Genomic DNA, 20,000 nt, shown 5'->3' on the forward strand with positions numbered 1-20,000 from the left:
ATATAGCAGCAAATTAAATACCTGTTGTTAATCTTATCAATGTAGTGCATCTCTTGGTAACGTCACACACACACACACACACACACACACACACACACACACACACACACACACACGCGCGCATGCAAGAACCTCCACGTTACACCAGAAAATATGAAAAAAAGATGAAAAATAAATTGGATAAACCTGAGTAAACCAAATAATTCGTATCTGAAATGGAGTTTGCATTGGTTTGGAAGATAATTGGACAGAAATGTAACAGATATGAGCAAGGAGGATAAAGAAAATATGCTTCACTCTAAACTTTTCTAACCTTTCCCTCCTTCGAACCTGATAAGTGTGAGAGGGAAGGAAGAAGGGGAGAGAGACAAGATCACCCTCTCACACTCTCTCTCTCTCTCTCTCTCTCTCTCTCTCTCTCTCTCTCTCTCTCTCTCTCTCTCTCTCTCTCTCTCCCTCTCCTGTTATTCACACTTTATACTCTCAGCACACGCAGGCGAGAGAAACCGCGTGTCTTTTGTTTATTCAGAGAAAGAGAGAGAGAGAGAGAGAGAGAGAGAGAGAGAGAGAGTAATTAAAGAGGGCTTATAGTGTTATCATAGTACTAGTAAAAATAAGTAGCTAACAAGAGTAGTGGTAATATTATTATTATTATTATTATTATTATTATTATTATTATTAGTAGTAGTAGTAGTAGTAGCAGTAGTAGTAGTGTAGTAGTTCTTGCTTTATTACTATTGCTAGAACTACTACTACTACTACTACTACTACTACTACTACTACTACTACTACTACTACTACTACTACTACTACTACTACTATTACTACCACCACCACCACCACCATTCCTATAAGCTGGCAGTATCTTATATAAAAAGTACCAAGCGAGCTAAGCCAGCCACAACCAACGTACTAATCTTAACCTTTCATTATTAAGCGGCTGGGACTCAGGCATGACGCGGTGTGGTCTGTGGACGGCATGTGGTATTCAGGCATTCATTAAGCATTACTCCCCTCCGTTGGTCACTCCTCACTGCATGCTGGAGAGACTGGCTTTACTCTTAACATAGCGACGAGTTGCAGGTGGTGAAGGAAACAAGGACTGGTAGAATACTTTACTTGTCTATGTAGAAGTTTGTGTGTCCCTTCACTATCTTCGTTCTTCTTAGTGTTAGTGCTGGGTGCGTGTGAGGTATTAGGTGACACAGGTTGCTATTAGGATATAGATTTTTTTTTTTTTGTAGTCATGTGTGGTGAATTTCGTGTTTCTTTTGCGTGTTTTTTTTTCTATCCCTTCAGTACCATGACGCGTTTCCATATTCATTTTGCTTACTATTTGGTGATTCTATACAGCTTTAGATACTTATGTGGGGATTAAAATAGTGAAGACTCTGGCAATTAATTTTTCACCTCCATAAACCTCCGTAATGTAAATAAAACCACACCAAAAATAAATAATAAAATGATAAATAATAAAATCACACCAAGAATTCATGATAAAAGTATGTTCCAGTACTGAAAGGGTAAATCGTTTGCGTATTTTTTTTTGTTTATTTTTAGTTATAACATGTTAGGGAGGTTGGACAAAGGTACGAAAGATGAAAATAACCTTGATTTCCTCCAAAAATATGAAATAGAAGTATTGGTTCTAGAAATGCTTTGATATTCCACTCTTTTCTTGTATCATTTAATTTATTGCTCGACGAACTTAATTTTTATGAGCACAACCATAAACGACTATCATTCCAATACCGAGAGATGAAGGACGAGCAAATAGACCACGAAATAAGTGAACTAGCTAGCATAAAAAAAGCAAACACTGTAGTGAAGAGAGACATTGTCCATAAGGCGAACAGACTGCGTGAGGTCGCTATCTAGTCAGCGGGAACCTCACAGAAGCACTTCAACTTTCTATCTGCGATAAGCAACAATTTATAACACTGTGAACAATGCGTGAAGTCTTTTAAACACGTACAAGAAAGAAGGGAATAAAAGAGAATATATGTTTCAGCTTCTAGCCCTTGTAATACTTGAAGGTGAAAGTAAAGTAAGAAAAATATCCAAGCCGCCGTGGTACAGTGGAACAATGAGCGCTTTGGGGTCCCTGGGGTCTCCAAGCGCACGGGTTCGAATCCTGGCCACGGTCGGAGTGTAGGTTGGGCTTCCTTACTCGGGGTAACAGTTCCTTAGCGGATGGGCTTTCAGATTGAGGTAGCCCCAGAAAAAAGTACCTCCTTTAGCCCATAAATTCGCGTGAAAAGCCCACATGGTATAAATATGTAAGAAAAAAAGAATAAAAGTGTGGTTAGTGACTGAAGAAGAATGTCACGAATATTAGTGAAGAATGTTAGAATCCAATTACAAGACAGACATCAACAGGACAGTGCAAATTACGTGAAAAAAGAGGAAAATATAGCAAGGTGTAACGTTCATGTAAGTATGATATGTACAGCGGGTCATTTTCACATTTATCACCGCCCCCTAAAGAACAATAAGACAGGATGTAATAGGCTTAGTTTGTCTTCCGTGACTTACTGGGACATGTACAGGAGCCGGAAGGGAGAAAACCTGTTGTAGTCTTTCTCTTTCTAGACTTCGCTGTGTCGTTTTTATTATTTTTTTATTTTTTTATTTATACCATGTAGGCTTTTCACGAGAGTTTATGGGCTAAAGGGGATACTTTTTGTGGTACCTCTATCTCAAAGCCCACTCGCTAGGAAACCGTTGTCCTGAGTGAGGAAGCCCAACCTACACTCGGACCGTGGACAGGATTCGAACCCGTGCGCTTGGAGACCCCTCGGACCCCAAAGCACGCATGGTTCCACTGTACCTTGCTTTATTACGAGTGTTTTTGGGGTGGCCTGTGTGCTTCGAGGATAATTTCCGTCATTACCTCGCTACTCTGTCACTCAAGGGTACTCTCATTCTGTTGATCCCGTTAGTTCATTGGTCTTAACGTTTTGCTCTCTCATTACGATTGTTTTCAAAGGCCTCAGGGATGACTGATGGCGTTCCTATGAGTGCTTTTGTTATTGGTATTTTGAAATCCTTGTTAACTATCACTAGAATCATGACTGCATCTCAGAAGACTTTAAAAAATGATGAAGATAAAAACCTTGTCAAGTTATCACTAATAGAAATATGGAAATACTGTTAAAAATCCCTGAAACTTCCACTTCAATGCTTTAATAGTTGATGATAAACAAAATCTTGTTAAACTATCATTAAAATCACTAAAAACATCCTTAAAAACCACAGTAACGTCCACTAGATCTTGTTAAAACACTCATTGTATAAGATCTTTGGTTCATGTCAAGATCAGCAAACCCTCCACTTCTCGTTTCCCGGCTCCCCTTCATAGCTCTTCCACTCAGCTGAGATGACGTGTGAAATAAAATATGATAACCAAAACTAACCTAACCCTGACGTTAACCTAACCCAACCTAGGTTAAAGTTAGCGTTATGTTATGTTAGGTTAAAGTTAGGGATAGGTAAAGTTAGCGTTATGTTAGGGTTAGGGTAAAGTTAGCGTTATGTTATGTTAGGTTAAAGTTTGGGTTAGGTAAATTTAGGGTTATGTTATGTTCAGTTAAAGTTATGTTAGGTTAGTTTTGGTTTACATATCTTAGTTCACACATGTCAGCTGAGTGGAAGAGCTGTGAAGGGGGAGCCAGGATACGAGGAGAGCTGGAGGGTTTGCTAATCTTGACATGATCCGATCTTTGGCCAACCATCACCGGAAGCATAAACACCCCAATGACTTCCACTAAAACCTAATAAGACCAGACGAAGTAAAGATCAGACTCCTAAAAACCCCAATAACTGCCACTAAAACCTATTAAAACCAGACAAAGCAGAGAACAGACTCTTAAAAACCCAATAACTTCCACTAAAACCTAATAAAACCAGACGAGGTAGAACATACACTCTTAAAAACCCCAATAACTTCCACTAAAACCTAATAAAACCACCCGAGTATTTAATAACACGTTACTCCTTCCTTTACCATCCGACCTTGTACTTGAGATCTTTGCGTCGCGTCACTCTTGATCCACAAGTATCATGAGCAGGGACATGCGTGTGACTTGCCAAGGTGACGCCCAGCTGGAATGTTAATCTTAATGCGGTCTCGTCTCAAGGATACCCGGTTGCTAATACACTGTGCTTATCATAGAGACGTACCTGTTTGAGAATAAAGAAAATGGTGAGACAAAGAGAACAGTGTATAACTTTTTAGATAAGAGAAAAAGAAAAGAGAAAAATAATACAAGAGTTAGATAGTGTAAAGGGATACCTGAGGGAGTTACTAATAGACAGTGCTTATCATAGAGACGTACCTGTTTGAGAATAAAGAAAATGGTGAGACAAAGAAACAGTGCATAAGTTTTTAGATGTGGAAAAGAAAGAGAGAGAGAGAGAGAGAGAGAGAGAGAGAGAGAGAGAGAGAGAGAGAGAGAGAGAGAGAGAGAGAGAGAGAGAGAGAGATAACATAAAGCTTAGATAGTGTGAAGGATCCGTGCTTGAAAGATTGAGAATAGATAGAGTGGGGAAAACAAAGAGAATAGTGCATGGATCTTGGATAACGAGAGAGAGAGAGAGAGAGAGAGAGAGAGAGAGAGAGAGAGAGAGAGAGAGAGAGAGAGAGAGAGAGAGAAAACGAAAAAAACGCGGACAGTGAGAAAGGATAAATGAAGGAGAGTAATTTCAAAGCCGACATTTAAGCAATAACTCAATTCAACACCTCGGCTCGTGAAAGATGATCTGCTAGCGAGTTCGTGCCGTGTGATTCAGTTAGTTACCCCTTCCTATTGTCTGTGTTTTCCGTTTTCTTTCGCTTTCCTTTCTTTTTGTTATTCAGAAATCCATGCGTTGTTTTTGTTCTCTTTTGTACGAGTATAGAGGGGCGTGATCGAGTTTGTGAAGGGAATAACGAGGTACAGAAGGTGAATTGGCAAGTACCGTACCTTTTTACCCTGTGTGTATGTGTGTGTGTGTGTGTGTGTGTGTGTGTGTGTGCAACGCTGAAATTGAGGTGGGCCGTAATGAAATATTGATTACCACTCATCTGTTGTCTTCTGCTACTACTACTACTACTACTACTACTACTACTACTACTACTACTACTACTACTACTACTACTACTACTACTACTACTACTACTACTACTACTACTACTACTACTACTACTACTACTACTACTACTACTACTACAATGCATCACTACTATTATCATCACCTTCGTCTTCTGACGCGTGGTTCCTTCAGGTTCACGGCAGGTAATGTCCACTCAGGAGCACTTCACCTGTTTGACCTTTGGATAATGTAATCTGATAGGTTTTCCCACGTACCTGTAAAAAACTCCCCACCTCTGTCGTGCACTAATTAGCGGGGTCTTCAGGTAATTTTTCTTGCCTCTTGTTTGGCCAACGTCTTGTGTTACTTGTGTTGGGGGATCGTGTGTGTTGAGTTTGCCTTCTTTCACACCTTTTCTCACATAACTGCTAATTCTTTCCGTGCGATGAGGGACAATTCAAACACTAAGAACAATAAATGCGATCTTGATAACCACACACACAAAAAAAAAAGGATAAAAAAATAGATGTTGCGTATAGATTCTGCAACATTTAGCTTGTATGTTGTTTTGCGTGACTGTACAGTAAGAATAAGTGTCTGGGAATGGTAGATGAGTAAGGAGAGATGTGCCAGTTACAAGTGCAAGAGTTAATAGCTAATAATAGGTGTGGGATGAATGCAGGTGAGTTATGGCCTCGCTTCCTCGCCAGGAGTAAAAGGGGGTAATGATGATAGCCATTCTACTGTGTGTGTAATTCACCTCGGTCGCCTGCTGGTCACCCAGCCAGTCTTTCCCATTACGGAGCTAGCTCAAAGCTCATAGACCGATCTTCGGGTAGGACTGAGACCACAACACACTCCACACACCGGGACAGCGAGGCCACAAGCCCTCGAGTTACATTCCGTACCTATTTACTGCTAGGTGAACAGGGGCCACACATTAAAAGGCTTGCACATTTGCCTCGCCACCTCCGGGACTCGAACCCAGATCCTCTCGATTGTGAGTCGAGCATGCTAACCACTACACTACACGGTGTGTGTTTTATGCAAGAGGGAAACCAGCCAAGGGTAACGGAATATTAAAATAAGAATAAAAGGCCCACTTGAGTGCTGGTTTCCTTAAAGTTATGAAGATTTACCCGAAATTAAGAAAGTGTGTGTGTGTGTGTGTGTGTGTGTGTGTGTGTGTGTGTGTGTGTGTGTGTGTGTGTGTGTGTGTGTGTGTGTGTGTGTGTGTGTGTGTGTGCATTTTCTAACATCATCTTCGCCACTTTCTGCGTCATCAAACAGTTTGTGGTGAAAAATGCATGTAATTATCGGACACTTAAGGTTTTCGTGAGGTGATCGACTTGTTTGATTATTTTGTTATTCCTTCATTCTCCGAGACTCTGTATTTTTCATTCATTCGTTATGTCCTTAATTGTCCTTCTCATGCACCTGTGCTGGTTTCATTAAGTTCCGTTTGCTTGTTTTCCATTTCGTTGTGTTGGTGTAATGTCATTTCGTTAAGTTTTATGTTACTATTATCATTATTGTTGCTCTTTATTTATTTCCTAATGGCAAACAGAAGTTCATTGTACCTTTAGTTGTATACATCCATAAAACCAGAGCTGTTATTGGTGGCGATATATTTTTGTCTTCATTCTGCAGTTAAAACATAAAACTACACTCTTTGAACAGGGAAGGGACATATACCTTGATAATAACACGTATTGTAGTGGAGGGATATTGTAATGTGAAATAAGACGGTGAGTGTTTGGAGGTGAGAAGATGAAGGTGCAGGGAAGGGAGCGTGTAGGGCGGCGAGGCGTGGCGCTGATAATCCTTGTCGGAGGGAGCGTGAATGTGGCAGAGGGAGGGAGGGAGTAGGGAGGAATGGAAAGTGGTGGTGGCGGTGGTGGAGAAAGGAACCGTGGCTGGAGTGTGAGGGGGAGGGGCAGAGAAGGGGGGGCAGAGAGTGCGTGAGAGGGAATAGCAAGACCGAAGGACCAAGTTAGTGTGACGCTGAGCTCAGGCACACACGCACATCAGCCCCGACCTGCCGCAACCACCACCACCGCCACCACCACCATCACCACCACCGCTACTGTTCCAGCTGAGGCTTTCCCTGGCAAGTAGCAGTGCAGCCAGTGACACCATCATGACGGACGTCCCTTCCCGTTGTGCACTGCATGACTGACAACACTTTGAGCCACGCCACTCACCGCTCCGAGGCCTGCCCCGTGCGTCGCCGCCCAAGGCCCCTCACTCGACGCGTTGGAGCCCCGCGTGAAGGAACAGTCCCGCGGGCGAGGCGGTCCCTGCACGGCCAGCGAGGCTCGTCCCGCCTGGCCGTGGCAGCGAGGCTCACTGCTGACCGGCCAAGACCATGTACAACAAGCACGTGAGGTTCAAGCGTGATGGAGCGGAGGGCGGTGGAGGGCCAGCGGCATGTCTCCTGGCCAGTGCGTTGTCAGAACACTTGCAAGTGGGCGTGATGCGGCCCAGGTGCTGCAGGGGTGCTGCACCGGCGGCGGCGGCGGTGTGAGGCCGCCACCTCCAGGCCATGTACCGCAAGTACATCCAGGAGCTGAGCGCCTCCTCCTCTTCCCCGGATCCGGACTTCCCCGACACCAACCTCATCGTAGGCGAGGCACAGCTGAAGGCGGCGAAAGCAGGAGCCTCCCACCTCGACCAGCACCTGCAGGCAGCCCCAGCCATGCCCGCCAACCACTCGTCCCCGGGGCTGTCCGACACCCGCACCGCCCACACCACGGTGAGCGACCCTCCGCCTGCCCGCCCCGCCGCTGACAGTGACGCAGAGAGTGACGCCAGCAGCGTTGCTCTGTCAGTCAGATCAGAGAGTGCCCTCGCGTCCGTTGGCCAGACCGCGGGAGGCGTCGCCCGCTCAGCCAGCAGCGTGTGCCGTGGGCGGGGCCGCCTGAAGGAATCCCGCCGCCATTCCGAGATCTTCCACCTGCAGGAAATATTCTCCCGCAGCAACACTCCTGAGTTCCGGCGCCGCCCCACCGCCCACGCCCAGCCCTCTCTATGCGCCTCGCCGCCCCGCGTGTCTGAGGACGACAGGTTCACCACGCTCTCCCAGGACGAGGTGATCGTGGTGCGTCCCGTGGCCGAGGCGTCCCGCGCCAGGTCGCCCCTGTACCCCACTCCGCGAGGAGACCTGCTGCTGAACCACCGCAGCGAACCCAGCCCGGCCCGCGGCGTGATCAGGGTGCTGTCGGCTCCCAGTGCAGGTGACGAGGCGCAGGAAGCGGCGGGGCACCAGCTGATGAAGAGTACAGAGGGCGTGACGCCGTCCTCCGCACACCACGTCAACAACACCTTGAGCAGGGACAGCGACCCTTGGTTCCGGTCGGCCCGCAGACTGCCGGCCTCCCCTTCACAGGTACTGACTCCCACCCCTGACAGTGCTCACCCTCACTTCCAGTGGTGCTGACTCCCACCAGTACTGACACCCCTACAAGTCAAGAAATTCCCAACAGTACCGACACCCCGATACAGGTTCCGACATTCCCATTAGTACTAAATCCCCGACAGGTATACAGCAATAGCCCGGCAAATATTGACACCACAGACACCACAGGCACTGGTCACATCCAAGACACTGACCTGCACAATTACCGACAACCACGAAACGACACGGAACTCCCACCGACTCTCCCTGTCACGACCTTCACTGCTGCTTTAGAAACTGACCCTTGAAGAGACACCACCGTCCACACAACTGACACATGGAAGCTCTCACCAGTTATAACCACAAGTAGAAGCATCAAAACCGCCCCCCCACACGTACATCACAACTCACATGAATTGACCACACGCACACCAGCCCCAACACAGCCCCATAATTGGGTTGCCCTTACAGGTAGGGCTCTCTATCACATTATACTGGCAGGGAGAACAGCTGACTTGGCCGCTGTGAAGGCTCTTATCACTTTTGTTTTAATCTCCTTGAGTGGTCACTGTTCCCTCTCCACCTGCTTTGACCTCCTTCCATTTGGTCTCCTTCCCTCCTCCTCCTCCTCCTCCTCCATGTATAGTCAAGGCTGTTAGGTATGCAGGGGTAGTGGGGAATGAAAGGCAAGGTAAGAACTGTAATGCGTGGAGAGGTATGTAATATTTGCTAATTCTCCTTGGTTTTAATTAGGTTTTCCGTCTTGGGTTTTCTTTTTCTTCGTTTTCTTTCTGTCTGTTTGTCAGTGTCTATGGTCTCGTCTTTTTCTTTTTTCTTTCTTTCTTTCTTTCTTTCTTTCTTTCGTTTTTCTGTCTATCTGTCTCTGTAATTGTCTTTTGTCTGTCTAATCCAGCTACTCTCTCTCTCTCTCTCTCTCTCTCTCTCTCTCTCTCTCTCTCTCTCTCTCTCTCTCTCTCTCTCTCTCTCTCTTTTTTGCTTCCATTATTATAATGATAACCTTGTTCCTTGCCATCTCATTTACTTTTGTACGCATATTGCCTTCCTTTTTTCTTTCTCTCATTTTCTTTTCTTCTTCCTCCCTTCCTCCATTCTTCCCTTCCTCCATTCCTTCATTGCTTTTCTTAATGATGGGCAATAATACTTATCCACGTGGCGCCAGCCGGGAGGGGCAGGATGGGGCAATGGTAATAATGGTAGCAAAGAGTGTTAGCGGAGACACAGGCATGGCGGAGGAGTAGATAGATCAGGGAATGAACAGATAGAAGATAGCAAGCGGCAGTAAGGCAAGGGAGGTAATGGTAGTTACGCGTCTATAAGTGGAAAGACGTATTGATTCCGGTAAAGGCACACACACACACACACACACACACACACACACACACACACACACACACACACACACACACACACACACACACACACACACACACACACACACACACACACACACAGAATGAGCTACCCTAATTTATTTTTGTGGAGCAACGTTTATCAGAACCTTGGCCTGTCTGTCCTGGTAAACACACACACACACACACACACACACACACACACAACACCAGTGACCTCGGACTCGCGTGACCTCGCCTTTGTCTTCACGTGTGCCAGGTGTCAACAGGTGTCTTTACTTGATGAGGGGTTAGGCCAAGGTCACAGAGGCCTTGGAGAGACATCTGGCACCGGGAGACAGGGACCACGTACGCCATTAGACCTCCCCTCCATATCCTACTAACACTTTTCTCCCCCTGAGTTGTTTGTCACTCTATTAACTGGGTTCTTTTGACGTGGCAGTAGAGTAACTTTCTGCCTTCATTACTACTGTGTTTTGTCTTAATGTGAAGTCCTCTGATAGTTTTTCGCTTTTTGATATGAAAGGCGCTAGTCAAGTGTAACAGAACAGGAAAATAAACAAAAGCTCACTAGATGCGTCACTCCATCAAGCTGATCCATAAATTACATTAAGATTTGTCCTGATTTACTGACAGTCTTGTAAAAATCTGACAGTTGCTTTATTCTTAACAGATGAGAGGACTTCACTTTAAGGAGAAGCACAACACGCATAGAAAAAAAAAAAAAAAGAGCAGGTCACTCGGCTTTTGGCTAAGATTGTACTAATGTATCTCTGGATTAGGGATGCAAGACAGTCAGATTCATTGCTCTTCATTTGTAGCAGAAATTACTCAGCTTGTTTACTTAAGACTTTAGTGTCGGGCAAAATTTCAGGGCAATCTTAAGAAATTAGCTGCTTTGTTTTGTGAAATGGACTGAAGCTTAAATTCATGATGGTGGATGGTAATTAAGATGATTCATTTATAAAGAATTACTATGCATTACTAGAAGCAGAGTAGTGGTGGTGGTTAGTGTAAGGATTATAGTGTATGCTGAGGGAGTGGAGGGAAGACTAGAGGTGTGGTAGGGTGCTGATCTGAGGGGCGGAAGGAACAAGGAGGTGGTAGGCCAGACTGACTATGTGGGGTGGCATTACAGAGCACACGGCGACACTCAGCCGGGCCCAACCTGTACTCCATGTTCTGCTGCCGCGTCTTCACTAGCGGCAGGTGACGGCAGGGACGGGAAGGAGTCAGGCACTGGCAAGGCGGTGCTCGTGGAAGCGTGGTAGCGTAGTGGTAATGAAGAATCCAGCCTGACAGAAGCATCAGCCTCAGCATCGGTCACGTCACCAGCAGGAGCGACCGTGACACGTTCCTCTCAAGAGATGACGTGTGCAGAGAGAGACAGTGGGATCATCTGTGTAACTTTGCGCCCATCCCACACACTCAGCGATGAATGAGAGTCCAGAGGGAGTACATAGGAAGCCACGGTGACATCTCTACTCAATACCAGGAAATTGGATTGGATATAAGGAGTACAATGACGACGAAGTGACCATTGTAACTTCATGCCCATCACACACACACACACACACACACACACACACACACACACACACACACACACACACACACACACACCAGCAAGAAATGGGCGTACAAAGGAGTGAGTACCGTTCATGGGCAGCTTATTCACTATTCACGCCCGTCTAGGAGGATTCCACAATATCTCTGCGGTGCATCAGGCCAGCTGTGGACGTCGGGTCGTGAGGGGCGGCCTGGGGTGTGTGGCTCAGACTCCTTACGTGCCCAAGTGACATATCGTGAAAATAACGTGCCAAGAGTAAATGAGGAGTGTAAATAGTTAGGTGTAGCGAGTGGCGGCGAGGTATTGTGTTACGGTATGACTTTCTCGCTGTCTAACTTACCCAAAAGGCGACGTGGAGGGTTAAAAAAAGGCGCCTTAGATGGACTCTCTTCGCCATCTTCGTCAGTGCATGAAACACTTCTGCGTATCCTCTCCTGTGTCTCCTACAAGTGTCATCTTTTTTGTATTAAGATATTTTAGTATTCCATGGTGACAGTGGCGCGTGTACGTCTGTATGTACGTGGTTTCATTGAATAAAATGCATTGTTCCTCTGTGATGTTATTTAGTATTGACGTAGACTGTGTGTGTGTGTGTGTGTGTGTGTGTGTGTGTGTGTGTGTGTGTGTGTGTGTGTGTGTGTGTGTGTGTGTGTGTGGTAATAAAGGCAAGTACGAGTTTGTTTTATGTGTAAGTGATGGGTGATTAAGTTCTGTGTGTGTGTGTGTGTGTGTGTGTGTGTGTGTGTGTGTGTTAACCCTCTTCATGACAAATACAAGCCAACAAGCACACACACACACACACACACACACACACACACACACACACACACACACACACACACACACACACACACCGCGTAGTGTAGTGGTTAGCACGCTCAGCTCACAATCGAGAGGGTCGGGTTCGAGTCCCGTGAAGCGGCGACGCAAATGGGCGAGCGTCTCAATGTGTGGCCCTGTTCACCTAGCAGTAAATAGGTACGGGATGTAACTCGAGGGGTTGTGGCCTCGCTTCCCGGTGTGTGGAGTGTGTTGTGGTCTCAGTCTTACCCGAAGATCGGTCTATGAGCTCGCTCCGTAATAGGAAAGACTGGCTGGGTGACAAGCAGACGACCGTGGTGAATTACACACACACACACACACACACACACACACACACACACACACACACATTATTTCATGCCACACCTGATAATACTGTTACTTCAATTCTTCCTCTTTTCTTCTTCTTCTTCTTCTTCTTCTTCTTCTTCTTCTTCTTCTTCTTCTTCTTCTTCTCCTTCTGTATTGTCTCTACCATCTCGTAATCAAAACTCGTAACTTTGTGAAACATTGCGTTTTATATAAATTTAGCTCAAAACTTTCAGAAAAAAAAAGAGAAAAAATCCTTGAAATATTCCATTCTTTTACCGTATAGAAACTTGGAAAAATGATCATATAACAACAACAACAACAACAACAACAGCAACAGCAACAGCAGCAACAACAACAACAACACTGCCACATAGTCAATATTCACGAAAGTTTTGCTCCATTGCATTACTTTGTGTTGTAAGTTTTGTTCTGAGTGTTGCAGTGTACAATTTTACCGTCATTTTTGTGTTCAGAGAGAGAGAGAGAGAGAGAGAGAGAGAGAGAGAGAGAGAGAGAGAGAGAGAGAGAGAGAGAGAATACAAATACCAGACACAGCTTCCAAGGGGGGTGGGGGGTGCACTAAATCTATTCTCTGCGACAGTAAAAGCATCAATAGGATAGAAACAAAATGAACTCACCAATAAAATGCCAGATTACGAAGACTAATAAGATTTCTCTCTCTCTCTCTCTCTCTCTCTCTCTCTCTGATGATAAACGTAATTAATTCTCTTTCTCCGTGACAATTACTATAGCGTGCCTCAAAAGTCTGACACAAAAAATGGGAGAAATGAATCCAACGAAGCAATGGAAAGTTTTAAATGTGATGTTAGAGAGAGAGAGAGAGAGAGTGAGAGAGAGAGAGAGAGAGAGAGAGAGAGAGAGAGAGAGAGAGAGAGAGAGAGAGAGAGAGAGATTCAGATACGCCTTGCCTTTTCACTACGACAATTTTTCAAGAAGAGAAAAGAAGAGGAAAAAATAAAATAAAAAGAAAGAAGAAGAAAAATACAGTCATAAAATACCACACCTATTCATGTCAAAAGTTATTCATTAGCAGTTTGTTTGGCTGCTATCACTGGGAATTAACACCTCAATGGGCCGTTTAATGTACTGCCTTTTCGTTGCCCTAACCCAGAAACACTTTTACACATGAAAGAAAGAACACTTGCCAACATTCGAGACAAAATGAATGTAGCCACACCCTCCGGAGAGTCACACCTTCGTCAGTGAGGTTTAGCAAGAGTGTTTAGCAAGAATAAGCTGTCGAGGGCTCCAGTTTATGTGTGTGTGTGTGTGTGTGTGTGTAATATCCTAATCATCATCCCTTTTCATATTCACCTGCAACCAACACTGATTTTGCAACTAACGGGCTTAATAATAATAATAAAAAGAGCGTATCATGTCATGGTTTGAATGAAAAGATAACAGTAACACCTCCTCTTGGAATTCTGACTTGGGGCAGGAAGATTTGAGCCACCAGAAGATGACCGTGAGATTTGCAACAGGGATTAGCATGTACCTCTGTGTTGGTGGGTCTGGGAGTGAAGTCTGAGGCTCACAATGGAATATATAAGTCATACCAAGAGCCAACGAAAGACCACGGAGTTATTGTGTCACGATGGCGAGGAAGAGGGAGTGGCTGCGTGACGTGAAGGAAAAGGAACTAAAGGAGTGTAAGAGTGAAACTGAGGAATATAGAAAGGAAAATTATGATGAAATGTAGAAAGTGGACGATAGGAAATAAAAAAAAACTTGAAGGAAATTGACACATAAAAGTAAGTAATGCAATAAGAAGGACAACAAAGAGGAGGAGGAGAAGAGAGGAGGAATATAATTTAGGGATATGGAAGGAGAATAAAACGAAAAGTAGAACACGACTTAGAGGAATTAAAAACAACTTGAATGAAATTGACACATAAAAGTAAGTAATGAAAAAAAAAAAGGACAAGGAGGAGGAGAAAGAGAGGAGGAATACAATTTAGGGATATGGAAGGAAAGTAAGACGAAAAGTAGAAAATGGACGATAGGAAATAAAAATATAAAAGTAATTAATGAAAAAAAAAAAAACAAGGAGGAGGAGAAGGAGAGGAGGAATACAATTTAGGGATATGGAAGAAGAATAAGACGAAAAGAAGAACATGACCGAGAGGAATTAAAAGAACTTGAATGAAATTGGGTAATACAAAATAGAACAAGAACAAGAAAGAAATAAGAAAAAAAAGATGAATAAAAAAGAATGAGGAGAGAAGATGATAACATAACATAGACTTTTGTTGTGGAGAGAGAGAGAGAGAGAGAGAGAGAGAGAGAGAGAGAGAGAGAGAGAGAGAGAGAGAGAGAGAGAGAGAGAGAGATGCCAGGTGAACGTGACAGGAGAGTCTTGGGTTGTACTTTTAACAATAGGATTAAAGCAAGTCATGATCACGGGACATTTATCTCCTCCTCCTCCTCCTCCTCCTCCTCCTCCTCCTCCTTCTCTCCTCCTCCTCCTCCTCCTCCTCCTCCTCCTCCTCCTCCTCCTCCTCCTCCTCCTCCTCCTCCTCCTCCTCCTCCTCCTCCTCCTCCTCCTCCTCCTCCTCCTCCTCCTCCTCCTCCTCCTCCTCCTCCTCCTCCTCCTCCTCCTCCTCTAATTATATAAATACAAATTTAACTAAGTAAGAAACAACGCATATATTTAACGAGAGAGAGAGAGAGAGAGAGAGAGAGAGAGAGAGAGAGAGAGAGAGAGAGAGAGAGAGAGAGAGAGAGAGGAAATACGTGAACTATATGCATGTAACAATAACATTTACAACAATAAAATTAAAACAGAGAGAAAAGAAGGAAAAAAAAAAAAAAACAGATTTGAACTGAAATTTTTAATACGAGAGACACACTAAGAGACACGCTTGCCAAGGGGAAAAGAGGGAGAAGGGGCCAGAGAGAGAGAGAGAGAGAGAGAGAGAGAGAGAGAGAGAGAGAGAGAGAGAGAGAGAGAGAGAGAGAGAGTGGAATGACATAAGGATAGATACTTAGAAATTATGAAGATGAAAAGAGGAAAATGCAGAAAGAGAGGAAGAGAAAGGAGAGGGAGAAGAAGAAGAAGAAGAAGAAGAAGAAGAAGAAGAGAAGAGAGAGAGAGAGAGAGAGAGAGAGAGAGAGAGAGAGAGAGAGAGAGAGAGAGAGAGAGAGAGAGAGAGAGAGAGAGAGAGAGAGAGAGAGAGAGAGAGAGAGAGACTACAAGCTGGGGGAAGGAAGGAGGGAGAAGACTTAGTGGTGGGGGGTGAGGGGACAGAAACTTGGGAGGAAGGGGGGTGGAAGCTGTGACTAGTGAGGCAGAGGGAAGCTTGCAGTGAATATGACAGTGGGTTGAGCTGGGCAAGACACCACACACCCACTCCCTCTCCACCTGCACCACCACCATCACCATCACCATCATACCAGCCTAGCCACCCTGTATGACCTAAACACACCATACACTCACCTGGAGCCATAGAAACTTACCTGTGCAGCACCTGACTTCACCTACTCGCTGTCTCACTTCACCTATTGTCTCATCGTATTGAAATGTAGTTCTGGTGGTATATTACTTGAACCTTCGAGTGATTTCGTGGTTTTGAGTTTGTCACGGGTGATTTGCAGTGTATCAGTGGCTGTGAAGTGAAGTAGAAGAGTCCCAAGTGGTGACGATCGAGCGTTAGAAAAGATAGTCCCGTGTGAGTCACCGATCAGTGCCAAGGAAAGCTGAGAAGTGCCAAAAAGGAAAGTCAAGCTAAGTGATTGGCCAAAAAAATTCAGTCAACGCAGAAATAATCGTCATTAACTAACGCTAACCAAAGAGATAAAAAAAACAGTAACTGAAGGAAAAAAAGAAGGAAAAACAAAGCATTATAGAAATTTGAAACTCACTGAACGAGAAGAATAAAACAGAAAGATGAAGATGAAATTTTTAGCTTCTGCCAAACCAAAAGGGGACTTCACGCCCGAGGTGAGAGAGAGAGAGAGAGAGAGAGAGAGAGAGAGAGAGAGAGAGAGAGAGAGAGAGAGAGAGAGAGAGAGAGAGAGAGAGAGAGAGAGAGAGAGAGAGAGAGAGAGAGAGAATAAAGGGACTGAAAATGTTCTATGAGGCTAATTGTCGACAGGTAAAACATCATTGCGTGTCTAAGTATTCACGTTTGGTAATTAACATGTGTGTGTGTGTGTGTGTGTGTGTGTGTGTGTGTGTGTGTGTATGTGTGTGTGTCTGCAATTATTTCTCTACAATAACCTGACAATTAATCGATTCTTAATACACAGTAAGACTTCAAACTGACATAAAAAAAAAAAACAGTGCACAAGATTCTCTCTCAGCACGACCACTTTTAAACACCATAGAAATAATTAACCTGGATCTCAAGACTGTTTCTCCCATTGACTGTGTATAAATCATGCTTATCTGTCACTAGAACCGTAAAAACACTCTTAAAACCAGGTTATCGTCCACAATACAGCCTTTTCAATGTAATGGAGGTGGTGGGAGGAAATCAGAAGTCTTGGTGTGGCATGCTGACTTCTGATTCTTACTGTACCTAACAAAATTTCATCATTCAATACTTAATCACAAGTCCAAGCGGTAGTACAATGAGATACGTGCTTAAGTAAGAGTGCTAGTACTTGGCCCTGACCGCGGGACCCTGATATGTGTAAGAGAGAGAGAGAGAGAGAGAGAGAGAGAGAGAGAGAGAGAGAGAGAGAGAGAGAGAGAGAGAGAGAGAGTGGACCAAATGTGCACATACTCATTAAATTAAGGAAAGACGTTATAGGAAAAATGACAGACTGAAAACGTAAAAACAAACATACACACACTCAGATGGGTCTTTTATTTAACATTTTGTTGTCCTTGGCTGGCTTTCTTTCCTGCATAAAAAAAAAAAATTGTCTATCCACTCAATAGTGGATAAGGTGGTGGTGGTGGGATCGGGCAGACGTCCACGAGTAGATTCGAATCCCACCACAAACCGCTTTGAAGCTATGCCATTTGTCGAGTGGTTTAAAGTTACCTACATGTCCCCATGATACCCAGGCTCTAGGTGGTTACACCAAAGATACGCTTGCATGGTGATATGGGCTCTAATATGGGTACCACTTTAAATAAAATTGCCTGCGCCACTAATGGGCGGAAGCTGAACAGCGCTTGCCACATATACTCTTCAAGTATGCCTACATGCGCTATAGGCCGTAACATAGGAAAAAAAAAGCCCAAACTAACGATAGACCCTCGAAATTCTGAAAAAAACAACAACTGAAGAAGACTGAAATATTGAAATACACACACAAAAAAAAAAAAAAAATGAATACCAAACACACACAGAAAGACAAAACTGAAAAAAACACTCACACTTTTAGTATACACCAAGCAAAACCTTCTCTGTTTCTTCTCCTCTTTCAGGAAAAAAGTTTCAAATATTAACCCTTTCAGTACTGGAACACATTTTTACCTTAAGATTTGTGTACTATTAGATTTTATTCACATTAGGAAGGGTTTATGGAGATCAGAAGATTAATTACCACAGTCTTCATTATTTAAATCCCACATGAGTTTGCGAAGCTGTAGAAAATCATCAAATAGTAAGCAGAGGGAATGTTAAAACGCTTCATGGTACTGAAGAGGTTAAAACAGACATAATGACACACATACACACACATACGAACTGAAAAAAAAATAACAAGACAAAAACTAAGTAAATAAAATCCTCAAACTTATAAGATACACTAAGCAAAACACTTCTTTTCCTTCTTCATCACCCTCTTCAGAAAAAAAGACAAATATCAAAAGAAGAAAAGACAAAACCCTAAAAAAAAAAAAAGCCAAAAAATTATGATATACACTAAGCAAAACCGTTCTTCTTCGCCTCCTTCAGGAAAATAAGGACTGAAATATCAAAACACACACACACACACACACACACACACACACACACACACACACACACACACACACACACCGTAGTGTAGTGGTTAGCACGCTCGACTCACAATCGAGAGGGCCGGGTTCGAGTCCCGGGGCGGCGAGGCAAATGGGCAAGCCTCTTAATGTGTGGCCCCTGTTCACCTAGCAGTAAATAGGTACGGGATGTAACAAACCTTCAAACTTCTAATAAACACTAAACAAACTCTTCTTCACCTTCTTCGCCTCCTTCAGAGTGGCAGCGAGAACTCCGTGGTGGTGGAGAGCGAGGAGGAGCAGCTGGTGTACTCTTGGCATAAGGTCAACGTGTTCACCACCCTGAAATCCTCGCAGGGCTCCAGGTGGTTCAAGAGGAAGACCCATGAATCGAGAGAGAAGCACATTTTAAAGGACGGTAAGACGCTGAAGAGAGAGAGAGAGAGAGAGAGAGAGAGAGAGAGAGAGAGAGAGAGAGAGAGAAAGAGAAAGAGATATTATTCGTTCGGATGAGAAGACAGGTGAAATTAGAGGGAATAGGTAAGAGTTAGGTTAGGTTACGTTAGGTTAGGAATTAAAGAAAATGGAAACGTATAAGGTAGGATACTCACAAGTGTTTACTGTAAAGGAGGGAGAGGGTGAGGTTAGTATATGTAAAAGACACTCGAACAGGTATGACAAAATAGACCAGGTGTATATTACGGATGAGGAGACAGGTAAGGTAAAAGGGAATAGGTAAATGAAGTTGGGTAGATGTAAAGAAAAAATGAAACAAGTAAGATAGATTTTTTTTATGTAAGAGAGGAAACTGGCTAAGGGCAACAAAAAATGGGATAAAAGGTCCACTGGGTAAATAGGTGTTTGTGATATATGAAGAGATAGGTAAAGAAAGAGGCAATAGGCAAGGTAAATGGGTTGAATAGATGTAGAGGAAGATGAAACGAAGTAGAAGAGAATAGGTGTTTGTTGTAGATGAAAAGGCAGGTGAGATAAAGGAAGACAGGTGAGGCGACTTTTATTCCACAACCAAGCATTGTTTTATAGAACCGTCGTAACTTTTAGAGGCACGAAGATGTTAGATAGCAAGGTAATATCAAAGTTGCCCCTATTTCAGTGACGGGCGTGTGTCGTCCTGGGGAGCTGCTGGCCATCATGGGGGCGTCAGGGGCGGGCAAGACCACTCTTCTCAACGTTCTCACGCACCGTAACAACGACAAGCTGCGCATTACCGGCGACCTCTTCGTGAACGGCCGCCGCGTGGATCCTGACACCCTGACCAGCCGCTCCGCCTACGTGCAGCAGGACGACCTCTTCATCGGCCTCATCACCGTTAAGGAGCAGCTCATCTTCCAGGTGGGCTGCGCAGTATCAAGGTTAAGACGCGAGGGAAAATATTGTAGACAAAATTAGACTCTGGTGACAAACGATGCGAACAATACGAGATAAAACATTTCATTATCGTAAAGTGTCAAGGGTAAACAGATCAGAGAGGCCTAAAAGGGCAAGCCAAGCAAGCAATCATAGGTGAATATAGGAAAGAGTTAACGATTGATAGGACAT

The 20,000-nt window shown here is 44.1% G+C and overlaps 1 protein-coding gene across 2 annotated transcripts in view; it reads left to right on the plus strand.

The window, feature by feature from the left end:
- LOC123506514 (protein white-like) overlaps positions 1–20,000 on the plus strand; it is a 67,399-nt gene that overhangs the window by 25,698 nt on the left and 21,701 nt on the right. The window contains exons 1-3 of one of the 2 annotated variants that reach the window (XM_045258654.1): positions 15,900–16,505; positions 18,699–18,858; positions 19,555–19,793. In XM_045258654.1, coding sequence (XP_045114589.1) covers positions 16,452–16,505; positions 18,699–18,858; positions 19,555–19,793 — 453 coding nt within the window. In that variant the 5' untranslated portion in view covers positions 15,900–16,451. Of the gene's footprint in view, positions 1–15,899; positions 16,506–18,698; positions 18,859–19,554; positions 19,794–20,000 lie in introns of those variants that run through there. The other variant, XM_045258653.1, reaches the window with a different exon arrangement.

The sequence above is a fragment of the Portunus trituberculatus genome, chromosome 20, assembly GCF_017591435.1.
Source record: "Portunus trituberculatus isolate SZX2019 chromosome 20, ASM1759143v1, whole genome shotgun sequence".
Lineage (NCBI taxonomy): Eukaryota > Metazoa > Arthropoda > Malacostraca > Decapoda > Portunidae > Portunus > Portunus trituberculatus.